At 36.0% G+C, this 16,808-nt stretch overlaps 2 protein-coding genes across 4 annotated transcripts in view; both read right to left on the bottom strand.

Moving 5' to 3' along the window:
• Window positions 1-3,589: 3,589 nt before the first annotated feature.
• On the bottom strand, window positions 3,590-4,027 carry cited1 (Cbp/p300-interacting transactivator, with Glu/Asp-rich carboxy-terminal domain, 1). The gene has a single exon (XM_051696487.1). The coding sequence runs from the start codon at window positions 4,025-4,027 to the stop codon at window positions 3,590-3,592; it is 438 nt and encodes a 145-aa protein (XP_051552447.1).
• The window catches only part of LOC127444615 (histone deacetylase 8-like), a 33,111-nt gene continuing 20,193 nt past the window's right edge, over window positions 3,891-16,808 (bottom strand). For 2 of the 3 annotated variants that reach the window (XM_051704090.1, XM_051704107.1), the window contains one exon: window positions 11,177-12,385. In XM_051704090.1, the coding sequence (XP_051560050.1) occupies window positions 12,363-12,385 (23 nt within the window). In that variant the 3' untranslated portion in view covers window positions 11,177-12,362. Of the gene's footprint in view, window positions 4,068-11,176; window positions 12,386-16,808 lie in introns of those variants that run through there. The other variant, XM_051704098.1, reaches the window with a different exon arrangement.

The following is a 16,808-nucleotide window of genomic DNA, read 5'->3' as shown; positions in this document are numbered from 1 at the left end:
TTCTTTTCACACATTGAATGTCTCGATCATTTTAAGAATGTATATATTATATATACATGTAATTATGCGTTTAATGTATAAACATAATATTAATTAGATGATAATAAATATATATAGGGATTTTAATGGCCTGTGATATAAAGAGTTTTAAAAATAGAAAACGATTGTAATTAAAACATATTTAAAATGTAGGGTTCTAATCGTGCAAGTTTGGAAATTCCATGCTGGGGAAACAGAGCTGCTCTGTTTTTGGAAGAAGATAAAGACAGACTGTCCTCTGTTCATCAGCCAAATAGATTAAAATGCTTGGACTCTGTGGCCTGTTTAAGTCTTGGATGTGTAGTTTTCCATATTATTTATATTCCTATTATGATATTTAAATTTGTTGTTGTTTTGTTTAATTTTCATCTTGTCCCTTTTTTATGAAGTAGTGGGTATACAATGGGGCTAAAGGCTCGCCTTAAGGAAAATGAGTTTATTTTCTGGTTACAGAGTGTAGCAAGATTGAAAAAATACATTTCTTTTTATTGAATATTAATGGAGAAACATAATTTGTGTGAAAATAAATAATAACAGAAGATTGTTTTGATTAAAATTCAGTTTAAAATATTTTTGAGACAGCAAGATGCTTTTTTGAGTAACAAATTAAGATCATGCTCATTCAAAATAACTACTTCAGAAAAGGGTGCACCATTTCCTGTTCATTTCAATCACATTTGGCATTTCATAACATCTCAAGTATTCTATAAACAAATTAAAATCCACTGTGATTGGAACAGTCAATATGAGCCCACTTTTCATAAAGAATCTATGAAAAACAATGTGTTATGCGGGCTTATAGCCCCTGCAACACGGGGCTTTTTACCCAAATACTATCCATTCACTTTTTGTACAGTTATTGAAAAAAAAAACATGAACAAAGCTGACAATGACGAATATGTATTTTGTCTGAAAACTGTCATTAGCTGCATACATTTGCAACATTTTAAAAATGATTAAATATTAGATCAAACTACCTCAAAATAAAATTTTAGACAGTGAATGCAATGAACTCATAGGTCAGGAATATTTTGCAGTGGTGACAGGTGTTAAGGAAAGTACTGTGGTCATTTTTGTTGCCATTTAGTGTTTTCGTGGAAAATCAAATCAAAAGTGCATTTAGCAGAGTAATCTGGTCCCCCTGACTGTACATTGCTCTGGGCCCCTTTCCTATTAAAAAAAATACAGTTTAGAATTTGTTGTGGGGCCCCTTGGACATTTGGGCCCCTAGAATCGTTACCACCTTTCACCCCACTAGCTACGGCCCTGACCTTTAGCCCCGTTGTACCTTATGCTATTTAATTAATCTTTGCCTTTCACTGATCCATATACATTCTTTCATTCTAAATACCTCTACCCTACTAAATTTATGTAAATAATAAACAAATTTAATTGAGGCGAATGTCATTTATTGATCTTAAAGGTGCAATATATAATATAATATATACATTAACTGATCAACTTACAGTGTAAGGCTCATCGCTTGCCATTGTCAGTTTGCTCGTTCCTGTTGCGTGTCCTCAACCTGTCAACCTGTGTGAGCTTCGAGTCTGGGGAGACAACTCTCTCCAATATTTTGAATTTGGGCTGCAGTACCCATTTTAAACGCTTGATGTCAATGTTACATATTGCTCCTTTAAGAGTGTTTCTACATTTACAGGTACTTTGTATGCTCACACAAGGTCTGCTTTCTTTTAACTTTCAGTTTTCGGTCATTCTGATACTTTTTGATCATTCATTTTGGGCTGAATTTATCGAGTTGGACAACAGATGACAGTATTAACCAGTTAGATATTTTTCACTCACAAGGACTCAAAAGAAAAGTGTACTGTATTTCCAAGTTTGGCTTTAACAGTATTTTGCCTTAACTATATTACAGCAAAAATGTTATATTCCAGTCATTTTGAGCTCATCTGTCACCAATTTGCATATATTTGCATGAAATATATGCACATTAAATATTTAGTTTTGTATTCAGAATGTTTTTTTTTTTTGTTTCGTTTTATTTGAATAAAGTTAATATTTAGATTTAAAATTTGATTCTTAATTATTTCACCTTAAAACGTCTTTTGACATGCAGAGTTTTATTGTTTGAGTTAAATGTGTCAAATTCTGTTGTTGCACTCAAAATTTTCCATCGGTGCCCTGTAAATATCACTAAATGTGTAACAATTTATTGCTTTTATGGGAAAGAAAAAGGCAAAGAGTTATGCTTTGTTACTTTATTTTTCTCACATTCAGAAAAAAATTATAGAAAAGTACACATTTAAATAGCTAATAACATCTCTTATGTAGAAAAATAATTGAATGAAAGAAAAGTGCTAAACGAAAAGTCTTTGATTACACTTTAGTAAGTCACAAAGGTCAAAAATTGTAAAGTAAAACAACAGACAGAAAATATCTCTCCTCTTTCCATGGATATTCCAAATGTGTTTTAAGCATGCAAGATGTCTAACATATTTGTGGATTTTGGACAAGGCCTGCTTAAATCTACATTACAATTAACCTTTTTTTCATACAGCCTACAAGACATTGAAAATAAACTGAACAATGTAAATGGATGACCATGTTGTCTAACATATTTGTGGATTTTGGACAAGGCCTGCTTAAATCTACATTACAATTAACCTTTTTTTTTTTTTTTCATACAGCCTACAAGACATTGAAAATAAACAGAAAAATGTAAATGGATGACCATGTTGTCATTTTCCCAGAGTTGCTCTACATAAGTGCATGGCCCTATCATTGGAAACAAAAAATGAACTTAAAAAATAAGACTATCAGTCCATGCAGGCTGACTGTGGAGTAAACAGACACATCTCTCATTAATAAATTTAACCATGGAAAATGTTCAACCAGGTAGAGTACCTCTGTGACCAATGATGCTTGCTTGCATTGACATGGTTTCTCGAGAGAATCTCTCGAATGATAGAGGTGCTCAGCTGAGCGCACCAGTTTCATTATTGCCTTCCATTACACACAAGTAACACCATCCATGTAGCTCTGGGCTTGAAGTCAAACTGGCTTAAAACCTTTGCTCTCTACAAATCATCTTTTTTAAATGCTTCTTCCTCAAGCCTTATGCTGAGATGATGGCAATGATTAAAGGGACATCTAAAAAAAGCAAAGTTTAAATCCATATCACTTAGCATGATGTGGATTTTATAAAGTAGTGTGAGAGGGCTTGGGACGACAGAAAGATAGAAGGGGGAGAAAGTCTTAAGGCTGGCCATATGACCTTTTTGGTGTGTGTGGGTAATCCTCTGTTTTAGTCCTCTGTTTAAGTCTGATGACTCCTTCTGAGAAGAATTCTTCCTCCAGTTAGAGTAGACTATAAAGTCTTGCTTTGAAAAGAAGTCTATAGTTTTTCAAGTTTCAGTTTCAAAAGAGCAAACTTACAAGAGTGTAAGCTTCTTTATCCAGCTATTGACAGTTCAAATCTGACACTTAAGCATTCTTTTCTCAGGCAAATTTGATTGCCATTCATTGGATACTTTCAATTTGAGAAGGAAGACAGGAGCCGAGAGACATCTGGGGGTATCCGAGAGGGTCAGCAGCCTGCCGGTACATCTGCGATGAAATCGAACTCATTCTGACCCAACCATAGCTCTGGAAGTTCATTGGCACGGTCCAAACCCAGCTCCACCACCAGCGACATCAGAACTTCTTCATCGACTGGATCAGAATCAATGATCCCTGGTGCCTGTGCTGCCCCAGGGGTTGTAATCTGTCCTGGGCCCAGCACGGTGCTTGCATACCCTCGGCTGGGTCCATTGGTAGCTGTAGAGGATACAGTCAGGTTCTGATAGTGGCTGTTGAGCTTCTGGAGCTGCATGGAGGCTATGAGGTGCTGGCCAGACTGTAGGCAGAAAGGCTGGGACTTCCCTAACACAGGAGAGTTTGGGTGGATGGCAGCAGATGGGAACTGAGGGCTAGTCTTGCCTGAACCAGGGTAGTGCAGGAGGGAAAGAGAATCACGGTCCTTCATGGTGGAGCTAGAAAGCAGCAAGCTCATGACCTGGAAAGACCTGAAGGAAAGAAAGGAGAAGAATTAAGATCTGCAATTTAGAAATAAGTGATAATGTCATAAGACTTGAAAATGAGTGCATAAATTCATAATGGATAACACACTATGAAAGTACCTTCAGAGTTATGGAGGCCAGCATTAACTAAGATCACAAGACATGAGTTTATCAATGGCTCAGTAGTGAAGCAAGTCATATGACTGGACAAGTAAACAATCTGTAGAGATGAGCCATTCATAATCCTTCAGAAGTGGAGTTAATTATGGATTATGTGACACTGTCCTGTGACTCCACATCCTGATAGCAAGCAAGCAAATGCAAACATGGAGAGGAAAAGAATAATGAGGCTGTATTTTGAGGCACTTAATCATATGTGCTTCTCTCCTCAATTCCCACTTAAGCCCTTTTTATTTGTGAAAAGCGCAATTGCTGAAGACTGGCATGCAGCTGCAATGGATCTACAGCAATGAGCAACACATAGGCTCATCTCTGTGCTCCTCTTCAGACAATGGCAGCTGTAGGGCATTCAGCTTGAGATCTTTGTGTTGGCTCATTGTGTTCATTATTCATGGACTTGAAGCAGTCACATACAACACGGTTTAGCCTACAACTTAATTAGACAAATGTTAAACTTAATTTTGCAGTTATGTGCAAAGCCTAAATTCAATATTGGAGTCATATTTGATCATTAGAAAATGAGAATAGTCAAGTTTAATTAAAATAATTGGTTAGTTTCAGGTAAAGAGGTGTATTTTTATGATAGTCATGTGAGAATTATAATAAAAAGATGTAGTAAATAATTAAAATTTATTAATAAAGTTTATTATTTGTATTTTTTTTTTAATCCTTTATAAAAAAAAAAAAAAAGAAAAAAAGAAAAATGGCAGCTGTGGTTGCCAGAGTAATTATGTAAAAAATACAGCAAAAATGTAAACAACTTTACAGAACAACCTGTACATTTTAGTTTAAAACGGTTGTAATTTACATGACCACGCTGGCACTGTAAAAACCAAAAATTCTGTTACATTTACAGTAAACATACATCATAAACTTGATATTAACCTTCTGAAACTGTAAATATCTGTTTTTTACTTCATATTGTATTGTTAATCACTGTAAAAATTGAAGAAGAGCACATGATGACATGAAGTTCATCGCAACAACTCCTTCCGGCAATGACTAATAAACATGCACAGACAACCACTTAACACCATCAGGGTAACACATGTGAAATTAAAATTATTTTAATATCCATTATTCATTAACTAAACTACATCAAATATAACAAAGAACACCCCAAAGTACATAACTGATATTAAAAATAAGAAGAAACATAACTATTCCCATAAAATATAATGAAATGTAATGGGTCACGCAGGGAATTGTGGGAATGCCCGATTACTGTTTTTTTTTTACTGTAATTTTAACAACAATTTACTGTAAAAAGTACATGTATTCTCTTGTTAAACATAATGTACATTTTTACCATCAATTATACAGGAAAATAATACTTTTCATGTCTAAAAAGTAATTGTAAGTAATTTTTACAACATTTTATTGTAAAAACTACTGTATTGTCTTTTGCAATATATTAAAGAATTTTACTGTATATTTTACAATGAATACTTGTTAATCAATTAACTTTTTTCTGTAGCATTTTTACAGTCTTTTACCGTTAAAATTACAGACATTTTTTTTACAGTGAACTGCTCACTTCTCTTTACTGTCAGTAGCCAATGGTGCCAGTTAAACAGTCAATTACGGCACAAACAAGATCAAACATCAGATGGTGACATTCACAACTGATTTAAACACAGGTTAGACTACAATCACTGAATTAAAGAGGAAACAGATAGTTTTATAGATATGTTGCATAATAATTATCCATATTTAGTAGATCTATGCATGAGTGGACTGCTCGAGATTAAATGTGGATCTCATTGTGATCAAAATGTGCACTTTGGAGAAAATATGAATTAAAATACTAGCCAACTTTTCATTGAAAGTTTCGGACTTTCTTTCAGATGATTATAATTCAATGTTCATCAATCATTTGATAAAAATAGAAGAGTTTTTTAAAACTGCGATATGAAAAATAGTACAACAAAAGGAAAGTTTAAAATAAATACTTAATAAAAAGAAACTGTAATTTAAGAAAGTACATTGTGTCTATTTGATGAATGCGGAACTCAATGTGTCTTTAATGTGTATTTTGGAGGAAAATATAAATTAAAATAGTAGCCTACTATTCATTGTCAGCTTTTGAAACTGTCAGATGTATAATGTTTGTGTTATATTGTAATAATGTATAATTATTATCCAATATGTTCAACGTCATTTAATCAACCAAAAAAAATAAAAATAAACAAACCTAATATTTTATCTAATTTTTTTTACACTATAATATGCCAAAATAGTTGAACAGAAGGGATATAGAAAATTAAGTACTAAATAAAAAAAACTGTAACTTGAGAAAGTACATTGTGTTTATTTGATAACTTACCTTTATAGGAAAAATGGTCTGAATCCAGAATGAAGAAAGAATTAGACTAATGATCTGTAAAAGTGTCAACATGCGTAAATAGTTACTGCATAAACCCGTTCAAGCACGTTTTCGCAGTATTTGCCAAGGACGAAGCTTGATCTGAAGTTAGAGAAATGTTTCCAGGCTTTCCTGTCCTGCTCCAGGAGAGCTCCCTCAATGAACTGTTACTGAATCAAAGGCATTAGCCTAAATACATCACACACACACACACACACACACACACACACACACACACACACACACACACAATGCTCTCAAGAGGCATCTGAGTCCGCTCTGTAACATGACATGGATTATCTGTGGAACTGGACTGAGAAAAGATGACGGGGCCAAGTGTAAAATATAATTTACCATCTTAGGGGCCGTTCACACGGAACGCGTTCATGTGATAAAAAGCTAGACGCAGCGCAACAAATAGGACATAACGCAGGGGTCTCGAGACGCGTTTTTAAAAGTGATGCGGCGTCTAAAACACGCGGCACTCTAGCGCGAGACGCTGAAAAGACGGGGCACAGACATCCATGCATGTTTACACTGGGAAAAAAAAAAAAAAAAAAAACATCATGGACATTTTTATTTTTGCTTTGGTTTAAAGGATTCATCGAAACTCCACAAATGTGTCTCATGGAATTGAAGTCCTGCCGTCTACATTGCCGATCAATATGCGCTCAGTGTATGCCAGACCATCCGTGTTTTCTGTTCACCCTCCTGAAGTGCGCGCAAAGGGCAGATGCTCACTATTCATGCACACTTCAATCATTGTTACCCTAATAGCTCACTTAATAATTATCATTCATAGAAACACTAAAGGCAGTGAAACAACATCTCTACTCCTCCAGACACAATTAAATCTGACTGAGCCGTAGCCTACAGTTTATATACAGGCTATATATAGGCCTATATATGAAAATCAGACCACAAATGAAATGCACGTTTTTGGAGCATTATCAAGTTATCTTATTGTCATTCTTCAATTCATTATAAATTAAATTAAGCAGTGGTAATTAAAACTGTTCCGATCCAAGCAAACCGATGTGTTTTCCAGTTATACATCATGACTTCTCATCTCAATATTGCCTTAGAAAAGTGATGAGATGCAGCCAAACGGCTGGTTTCTTTGCCGTTTTATCGCGGTTTAAAGGCCGCATCTGTCGTCATTCATGAAAACTCTTCACATGTAGATTAGGTGGGAAGTGACGGGCAAAGGAGCAGGGATTTGCTTTACTCCTGTGGGAAACGTTATGCAAATAAGACAAACGGTTGTATTATATGATTTGTTTGTCAGAACTCAATAACTAGTTTACTTTTGTGTAGAATAATGGGTTGTTCTACTCAAATATTTCATCTCGGCCATTTACTGGTGACAAAAAATAAACTATTGTTTTTCTGGTGTTTTTGAAATAATGCATTGAACAGAAGATCAGTGAGTGGACACTGTATGAGCGTCAGAGTGAAAGGTTGAGCACGTCTTCAGGGTAGAAAGATGAATGCTTTTCCATACAATTCGCTGGGATGTCAGACATACAACCACATGAGCAGGTGCCACGAACGTTCGTCAGCCAGTCCGGGGATGCAATGGGATTTTCTACAGTTTATCTGTTTTTAGATCAATCATGAATGATGCAGCGGGCAAGATACGTAACACAATGGGAAAGCAGAAGATTATTGCATGCTTTTCACACGCTTAACGCTGGTTTATCATTTATATCGTTCATCTGATCATTTGAATGCGTTTTGGCTACAACAACACTCTGTGATCTTAATTTGGGGCCTGATAAAATGCTATACATCACTTACGTTATTTTAGATTTCCCTTTTTTAAAACCATAAACTAACATTTCCGCAAAGTTGCAGCGAGGTTTTTGTGACAACCAAATAAGATTTTATAAATATTTTTTTTCCAGAAGCAATTTTTTCATTATAGCCTATTTCATTATTATTTTTAATCATTTTATGGTGATATTTTCATATGTTGTTTTCTGAATCACTGAAGAGGGGTGTTTGAAAGACAACAATGACTGACCTTTCTGTTATGTTAGGAGTTGATTTCCAAAAATAACCAAATGGGAACCATGCACTAAAGTTAAGAGAACGGTCTGTGTTGGCTGGGAACTTATTTGTTTTTATATAATACAGCTGCAAGTATTCATGACTATTTTAAAACTATTAAAAATCATGAAACAGGATATTGCGTCTCTGCAGATAAAATACATACAGTTGAAATCAGAAGTTTACATACACTTAGGCTGAAGTCATTAAAACTCATTCTTTAACCACTCCACAGAATTAATATTAGCATACTATAGTTTTAGCAAGTAATTTAGGACATCTACTTTGTGCATGCCATGAGTAATTTTTCGAATAACTGTTTACAGACAGATTGTTTCACTTTTAATTGACTATATCACAATTCCAGTGGGTCAGAAGTTTACATACACTAAGTTAACTGTACCTTTAAGCAGCTTGGAAAATTCTAGAAAATGATGTCAAGCCTTTAGCCAGTTAGCTTCTGACAGGAGGTGTACTGAATTTGAGGTGTACCTGTGGATGTATTTTAAGGCCTACCTTGAAACTCAGTGCCTCTTTGCTTGACATCATGGGAAAATCAAAAGAAATCAGCCAAGACCTCAGAAAAAAAATTGCGGACCTCCACAATTCTGGTTCATCCTTGGGAGCAATTTCCAAATGCCTGAAGGTACCATGTTCATCTGTACAAACAGTAGTACACAAGTATAAACACCATGGGATGATGCAGCCATTATACCGCTCAGGTAGGAGACACATTCTGTCTCCTAGAGATGAACGACGTTTTGGTGTGCGAAAAGTGCAAGTCAATCCCAGAACAACAACAAAGGACCTTGTGAAGATGCTGGAGGAAACAGGTAGACAAGTATCTATATCCACAGTAAAATGAGTCCTATATCGACATAACCTGAAAGGCTGCTCAGCAAGGAAGAAGCCACTGCTCCAAAACCACCATAAAAAAGCCAGATTACAGTTTGCAAGTGCACATGGGGACAAAGATCTTACTTTTTGGAGAAATTTCCCCTGGTCTGATGAAACAAAAATTGAACTTTTTGGCCATGATGACAATCGTTATGTTTGGAGGAAAAAGGGTGAGGCTTGCAAGCCGAAGAACACCATCCCAACCGTGAAGCATGGGGATGGCAGCATCATGTTGTGGGGGTGCTTTGCTGCAGGAGGGACTGGTGCACTTCACAATATAGATGGCATCATGAGGAAGGAAAATTGTGTGGAAATATTGAAGCAACATCTTAAGACATCAGCCAGGAAGTTAAAGCTCAGTTGCAAATGGGTCTTCCAAATGGACAATAACCCCAAGCATACCTCCAAAGTTGTGTCCAAAATGGACAACAAAGTCAAAGTATTGGAGTGGCCACCATAAAGCCCTGACCTCAATCCAATTGAAAATATGTGAGCAGAACTGAGAAAGTGTGCAAACAAGGAGGCCTACAAACCCGACTCAGTTACACCGGTTCTGTCTGGAGGAATGGGCCAAAATTCCAGAGACTTATTGTGAGAAGCTTGTGGAAGGCCAAAACATTTGACCAAAGTTTAAACATGTAAAGGCAATGCTACCAAATACTAACAAAGTGTATGTAAACTTCTGACCCACTGAAAATGTGATGAAAGAAATAAAAGCTGAAATAAATCATTATCTCTACTATTATTCTGACATTTCACATTCTCAAAATAAAGTAGTGATCCTAACTCACCTAAGACAGGAAATGTTTTTTACGATTAAATGTCAGGAATTGTGAAAAACTGAATTTAAATGTATTTGGTTAAGGTGTATGTAAACTTCTGACTTCAACTGTATAAAGGGATAGTTCACCCAAAAAATGGAAATTCTCTCATAATTTACTCACCTTAATGCCATCCCAGATGTGAATGACTTTTTCTTCTGCAGAACACAGAAGATTTTTAGAAGAATATCTCAGCTCAGTAGGTCCATAAAATGCTAGTGAATGGTGACCAAAACTTTGAAGCTCCAAAAAGCAAATAAAGGCAGCATAAAAGTAATCCTTCTAACTCCAGTGGTTTAATCCATGACTTCAGAAGCAATATAAGTGTGGGTGAGAAACAGATCAATATTTAACTTCTTTTTAATATAGATCTCAACCTTTGACCAGCCCCGACCAGTAGGTGACAATATGCACAAAGAAAGTGAATCACCAAAAAACAAATATTTTTTACATAATATCAACCTGTTTCTCATCCACACCAATCATATCGCTATGGATTTCTTTTCTGCTGTCTTTATGTGCTTCTCTGAGCTTTAAAGTTCTGGTTACCATTTACTTGCATAGACCTCCAGAGCTGAGATATTCTTCTAAAAAAGTTATACACAGAAAAAAGTCATACACATTTGGAATGACATGAGGGTGAGTAAAATATTAGAGAATTTAAATTTTTGGGTGAACCTTTTAACTCCTGGTAGACTTTTTAAAAGTAACCTGCTCCAAACAATGACAGGTAAAATAATAAGCAGGAATACAAGGTGAGTAGATTATTTGGTTCTAAATGCATCAGTGTTTTAATAGGGCAAACAGTTGACAATCAGTCCAGTCTCTACACTTAATTCTGCAAGTTTTACGGTGCTCTTTTTGGTAGCACAGATCAGTTTATTGGACAAAAATGCAATAAGTCCCATCTCACAAAGCTAATAAAGGACTTAATGAATCACACTTGGTGTGCCATTCAGAGAAACCTCTGCAACCAAGAAATCCATAAAGATAATACTGAAAAGAACAGGACTTCCATATGTGGCGGCACCCACTTGTAAAGCGTTGCTGAATGATCTAGCAAGACTCAATAAAACAGCAACAACCCACACATTGGCTTTTTGTATTTTAATATATATCAGAAAACAAAGGCATTTAAAAAAAAAAAGGAAAAAAAGTTGACATCTTAAAAACATTTTGCAGTTTGACTTGCTCATTAAACACAAGAAAATAAACATTGCAGTAAAAGGCATGCCATAGGCAACATAAAAATTTTCATGAAGCCAAAGTGACTTGGAAATTGGTCAGTCTGGCCATTAAGTTGAACTTATACATTTCATAAACAACCCACCTGAGACTTTGATGCACCCGAATTACATAACTGGTTATTGCGATTAAAATGTTGTATGAGAACATTCAGTAACAACAAAAATAGGCATTTATTAACTGTACAGTATTAAAATGTTCTACACACTCCCATATCTGGTGGTGGCACAGTGAATGTGTGTTTTGACTCTTGCAAATTGATTTCATTAAGTTTGCAGCCATACCGTAAAGATTTGAGTGACTTGCGATATCCTTTCCATCTGGTTAAACATATTTCTGGGGGCACATCTTTAACAAGACACCACCATCAGGGAAAACACTTGCATTTTTGTTAATCCTCTTCTTAAATTATGCCACATTAAAAACAGAAGGACGACCAAACAAACATGCTCAGTCATTTTTGACATATCTTACTCAAAACATGTTGCATTTTAACTTTGTGTTTCATCTGAAACGAGCTCTGAATTTCTAAAAAAAATTAAACCCTGTAGACATGTCCCATATCAAACAAAGATTGAAACCTTTCTAATGGGGCAACACTGGCCCGTTTATGCATTAAAAAATGTTCCCTAGAAACATTCAAATAATGTTTTCCTAGCTTCCTTCTGGCGATGGATCCCACATACTGTCTTCATTAAAGGAGAAGGGCCTGATTTGGAAACATGAGCTGGGAGCCCTCTCCTAAACTACATTCTTCAGATTCCCTGTAAACAAGCAGGGGAGGAGATAGAGAAGGGTAAAGAGAATTTTAAAAATGGGTAGGAAATAAAATCACAGAAAAACATATTGAGAAATGTTGATACCTTGATGGAGACATGACATGTAATTGAGATGGCTGCACAAGCAGATACTTTCATATGTTGTACATTACTGGTACATACACATCTAATCATAAATGCTTGACAGTATATACAGTTTTGTCACATCTGCACAAGAACCTGCCATCCTCTGATGTCACAGCGACACTGAAAAAGCCAGATTTCCTACAGCATGTCCAACAAGGAAGCACAAAGTTATTTAAATAGTTCTTCATCTAAATGGATTTACAAACCACAATTTGCATTGGAATTGTGTCTCCCATTCATACAAAAACTATACAGTTGCTCTGGCAAAGGCTGCCCCCTTTGTTCTCACCAGCTGGTGTTTTGATAACATTATGGCTGGCAGGAGAAACTAATGGAGTTTATTTGAATTTAAGGCACTAAAGGAAATCCTGGTTTCAATAAAAGGAATTGTTTCCATTCTTTACAAAGCATGCCCATCAATGAAAACATGCATTATTAACATTTAATAGAAGTTTAAATAAAATCAAATGCTTTAAATTTCATCAGCAATATTTATCAGCTCATCCAGTGAACATTTGAAGAAATGCTGTTTGGCTCTTTGACTGTAGCGACCCAAACGCCCTCGTATTAGGTCACAGTTTGCAACAATGACTCAGAACGTGGATTCTCTCAAAACATGGACAAACGGACTCATTGAGTAATGTGGCAACATATTCACAAATTTTCAGAGATTAATCAGAAGCTGGATACTTAAAATTTTAACGCACTGAAACAATATTACTTTGACTTTTTGCCCTTGAAACAAATTAGCGTACTTCAGTTTTTAAGTCTTTAACTTGAAATGAACAGACTTTTCTTTTCCTTAAATTCAGGTGGCTTCACTTAAAGAAATTGCAAATGTTTATAAATCTCTGTATGTCCAGCATATAGCAGCAGTCCAATGTCTTAGGCTACATCATTTCTTACTAGCCTACAAATGCAGGCTTTTTTCTTTTTACAAAAATGTCCAGTTTGTTTGGCATCGGCTATGTTATGTGCAAACAGTACAGTCTTTATTACGCACCCACTTTAAAATGATATTGCTATCAAGCCGAGAGGGGCTAAAATGCTGCAGAATATAATGATCAGGATAGCTAAAAACAACCTTGTATAGTGTTTACCCATTTTGTGTTTTATATTGGAAGGTGGAGTGTTGTAAATGTTACCCAGATGTGCTTGGAAACTCCGCTAATGTGTAACAACTGCAAGCCTCTATTTATTACCTGTGTTAATCAATTGTAGTTCTTCACGGTCAAATGGTTTCACATATTATCAACACAGCTTATGTTTGGGAAAGTCAGACACTCTGAAGGGACTTTAACGAGTGTGCAGGCCGACAGATATCTCATGTCGCTTATATGAAATAAATAAGACTGTAAACAATCAGTGAGTGCCACAGCTTCCTAATTAAAATGTGGCCTTAATTAATGCAAGCTGTTGATTTGAAAGCAGAGGCACACAGGTGTGAGAGCTTGTTGGAAAAAAATATATACAGTCTCAAGATAACCCTCTAGAAGCCACTTTAATGGTGTAATTTAGTGCCTAATAAAATGCTCATCACAAACAATTACTTGATTTCTCCTACCATATAAACCAAATAATTTGACTTCATTAAAGTTTGACCAGCGGTCTACACTCACCTGATAAACCACCAAACAAAAATAAAACCCTAAGCCTAAGTAAATAGCCAAACTTTTTATTCAACAGTATGGATATTTTGGTTTTAAAGCAATGCTTTGATACATAACAGTCCACAAAGCCTAGAGATTTAACGGGTAAAGAATTCTGATCACTGGCACACAAATAGTTCCAACCTGTCACTAAACACCACATCCAGTTCACCAGTCACTTAAAACAGCTGGTGCTATCCCTATATGTTGGTCGCTAATGACACTAAAGAGCTTGTAAAGTATGTGACACCACATTAAGCATTTTCTTAGATACTGTTTTCTATCTTTATTCATTTGAAGCTGTCTTTAGATGCAAAGTCCTGTGTTTCAACACAGCTGAACAGCCATTACTGAAAGGTCAAATATGTCTATATTAAATGCATTGGTTGACCTAAAGAAGCTATATATAGAATCTAAGTTCAGCTCACAGAGCATTTTGTCCCTTTTCATAAAACTATGCATGCAAGAAAAGACACTTTACGCAGCGCCAGCAAAATGGTAATCCCTATTCTCTAAAAGCTGACCTCAGTACATTTCAATCTCTAATGACCTATGCTAACCACAAGATCCAAATGGCAAAACTGATCTGGGACCTGTGCTACTGCACAAAGGATTCGATACCAACCCTAAAATGGAAGTGGAGCAGCCAGCGCCTTAAGCCCTTTTTAATTAGTCCCTAGTGCTATGGGACAGAGCAGTGGCACATGCTACACATACTGTGTGGGCACAGAAAATAAGCATGTTTGCTTGTATTCTGGAGTGTTGTTCTGTACAGGAATAGGCAGAGCCCTCATTTTGCAAAAATAAACAAAAACTAGATTTTTATATTTCACACCAGTCTTGAGTAAGCACCACTAAATCCTGAGTGGTTGCATTGGAACCTCTTCTTGCTTACGAATCTATCCTTTGAAAATTGGCATCAATTACGCATTCCAGCTCAAAATACACAAAATATTTGAGGCAAGTTCTGGTCCGCCTCATCTTTATATTTCTAAAACAATAGATCTAGATGCTGGATGTTTGTAGATTTAGTTATGAGGCAGAGAGAATGTGATTCCAGCTAAGCTGCACTTTAAAAATATTAGCAATGTGGTTTCTATCAGACTGTACTGCTTCCTAATCCAGTGAGATGGCGACCTCTGAGTGACCTTCAGGTCAACAGAAGAGATCTGAGGCCTTTCCTAAAGTAGAGTACCAGTAAGTGGAGTGGACATTAACCAGAGCAGGGGCCAGAGCAAGAGATCATTAAGATGTAAATGGGAAGAGAAATGTTTGGTCACATTTGAAAAAGCTGTTAAAAAGACAAGCTGTCTGAAGTTAGGGTGGAACAGATGCGATTAAAGTATTGACATGTGCTGTCAGTTTCTTCTGGTTGTTGACGTGCTCTGAACCTCAAAGGCTAAGCACAAGTTAAGGGTGTAGTTAACTTGTGATAACCTGTGGTTATCCACTGGTCAACTTTATCCCATGAGTAAAGTGATAAGAACAGTTGAATACAACTTGTCACTCTTTTCTCTAACACAAGTGGTTTAGAGGTTGAACAACCATTCCTTTAAAAGGAATATTCCAGGTTCAAACAAGTTATGCTCAATCGACGACATTTGTGGCATAATATTGATTACCACAAAAATAAATCAACATTTTGACTCATCCCTCCTTTTCTTAATAAAAAAAAAAAAGAAAGCAAAAATCTAAGTTACAGTGAGGCACTTACAATGGAAGTGAATGGGAATTTTTTTTGGAGGGTTTAAAGGCAGAAATGTGAAGCTAAGAATTTCATAAAAGCACTTACATTAATTCTTCTGTTAAAACAGGTGTATTATTTGAGCTGTAAACTTGTTTAAATCATAATTTTTACAGTGGACTACTATTCTAAACAGATTAACTTATTTATTTGTCACAAAGTGCGTTCCAATCCGCAGGGTCCCTACGCAGTGTTCACTGCTCCCTACTCACTGAGCACGGGATATCTGTTGAAGTTCACTTCACTTGAGAAAATGTGTTCATTTGAAATACCCTGCAATGTCATCAAACACAGGCAACACTGGAGTCACTCTGATTACGGGGTTCAAGTAAGATGACACAATATACCTATGTAAATGCATAAAATGTAACAAATAACCTTACATCCATATATATATATTGATATACAGTTGAAGTCAGAAGTTTAAATACACATTAGCCAAATACATTTAAAGTTTTTCACAATTCCTAACACCTAATTGCAGAAAACATTCCCTGTCTTAACAGTAGAGAGAATGATTTATTCAGTTTTTATTTCTTTCATCACATTCCCAGTGGGTCAGAAGTTTACATACACTTTGTTAGTATTGCCAAATGTTTTGGGTAGCCTTCCACAAACTTCTCACAATATGTTGCTGGAATTTTGGCCCATTCCTCCAGACAGAACTGGTGTAACCGAGTCAGGTTTGTAGGCCTCCTTGCTTGCACACACTTTTCAGTTCTACCCACAAATTTTCTATCTGATTGTGGTCAGGGCTTTGTGATGGCTACTCCAGTACCTTGACTTTGTTTTCCTTAATCCATTTTGCCACAACACTGGAGATATGCTTGGGGTTATTGTCTATCTGGAAACCCATTTGCAACCGAGCTTTAACTTCCTGGCTGATGTC

Source organism: Myxocyprinus asiaticus, chromosome 1 (assembly GCF_019703515.2).
Source record: "Myxocyprinus asiaticus isolate MX2 ecotype Aquarium Trade chromosome 1, UBuf_Myxa_2, whole genome shotgun sequence".
In the NCBI taxonomy this organism is placed as follows: Eukaryota; Metazoa; Chordata; class Actinopteri; order Cypriniformes; family Catostomidae; genus Myxocyprinus; species Myxocyprinus asiaticus.
Note: the sequence above shows the minus strand (reverse complement) of the source record. Positions and strands in the feature narration are given on the sequence as shown.

What these genes read in the sequence shown, in the direction of transcription:
- cited1 (XM_051696487.1), bottom strand. Translation starts at nt 4,027, where the DNA reads ATGAAGGACCGTGATTCTCTTTCCCTCCTGCACTACCCTGGTTCAGGC.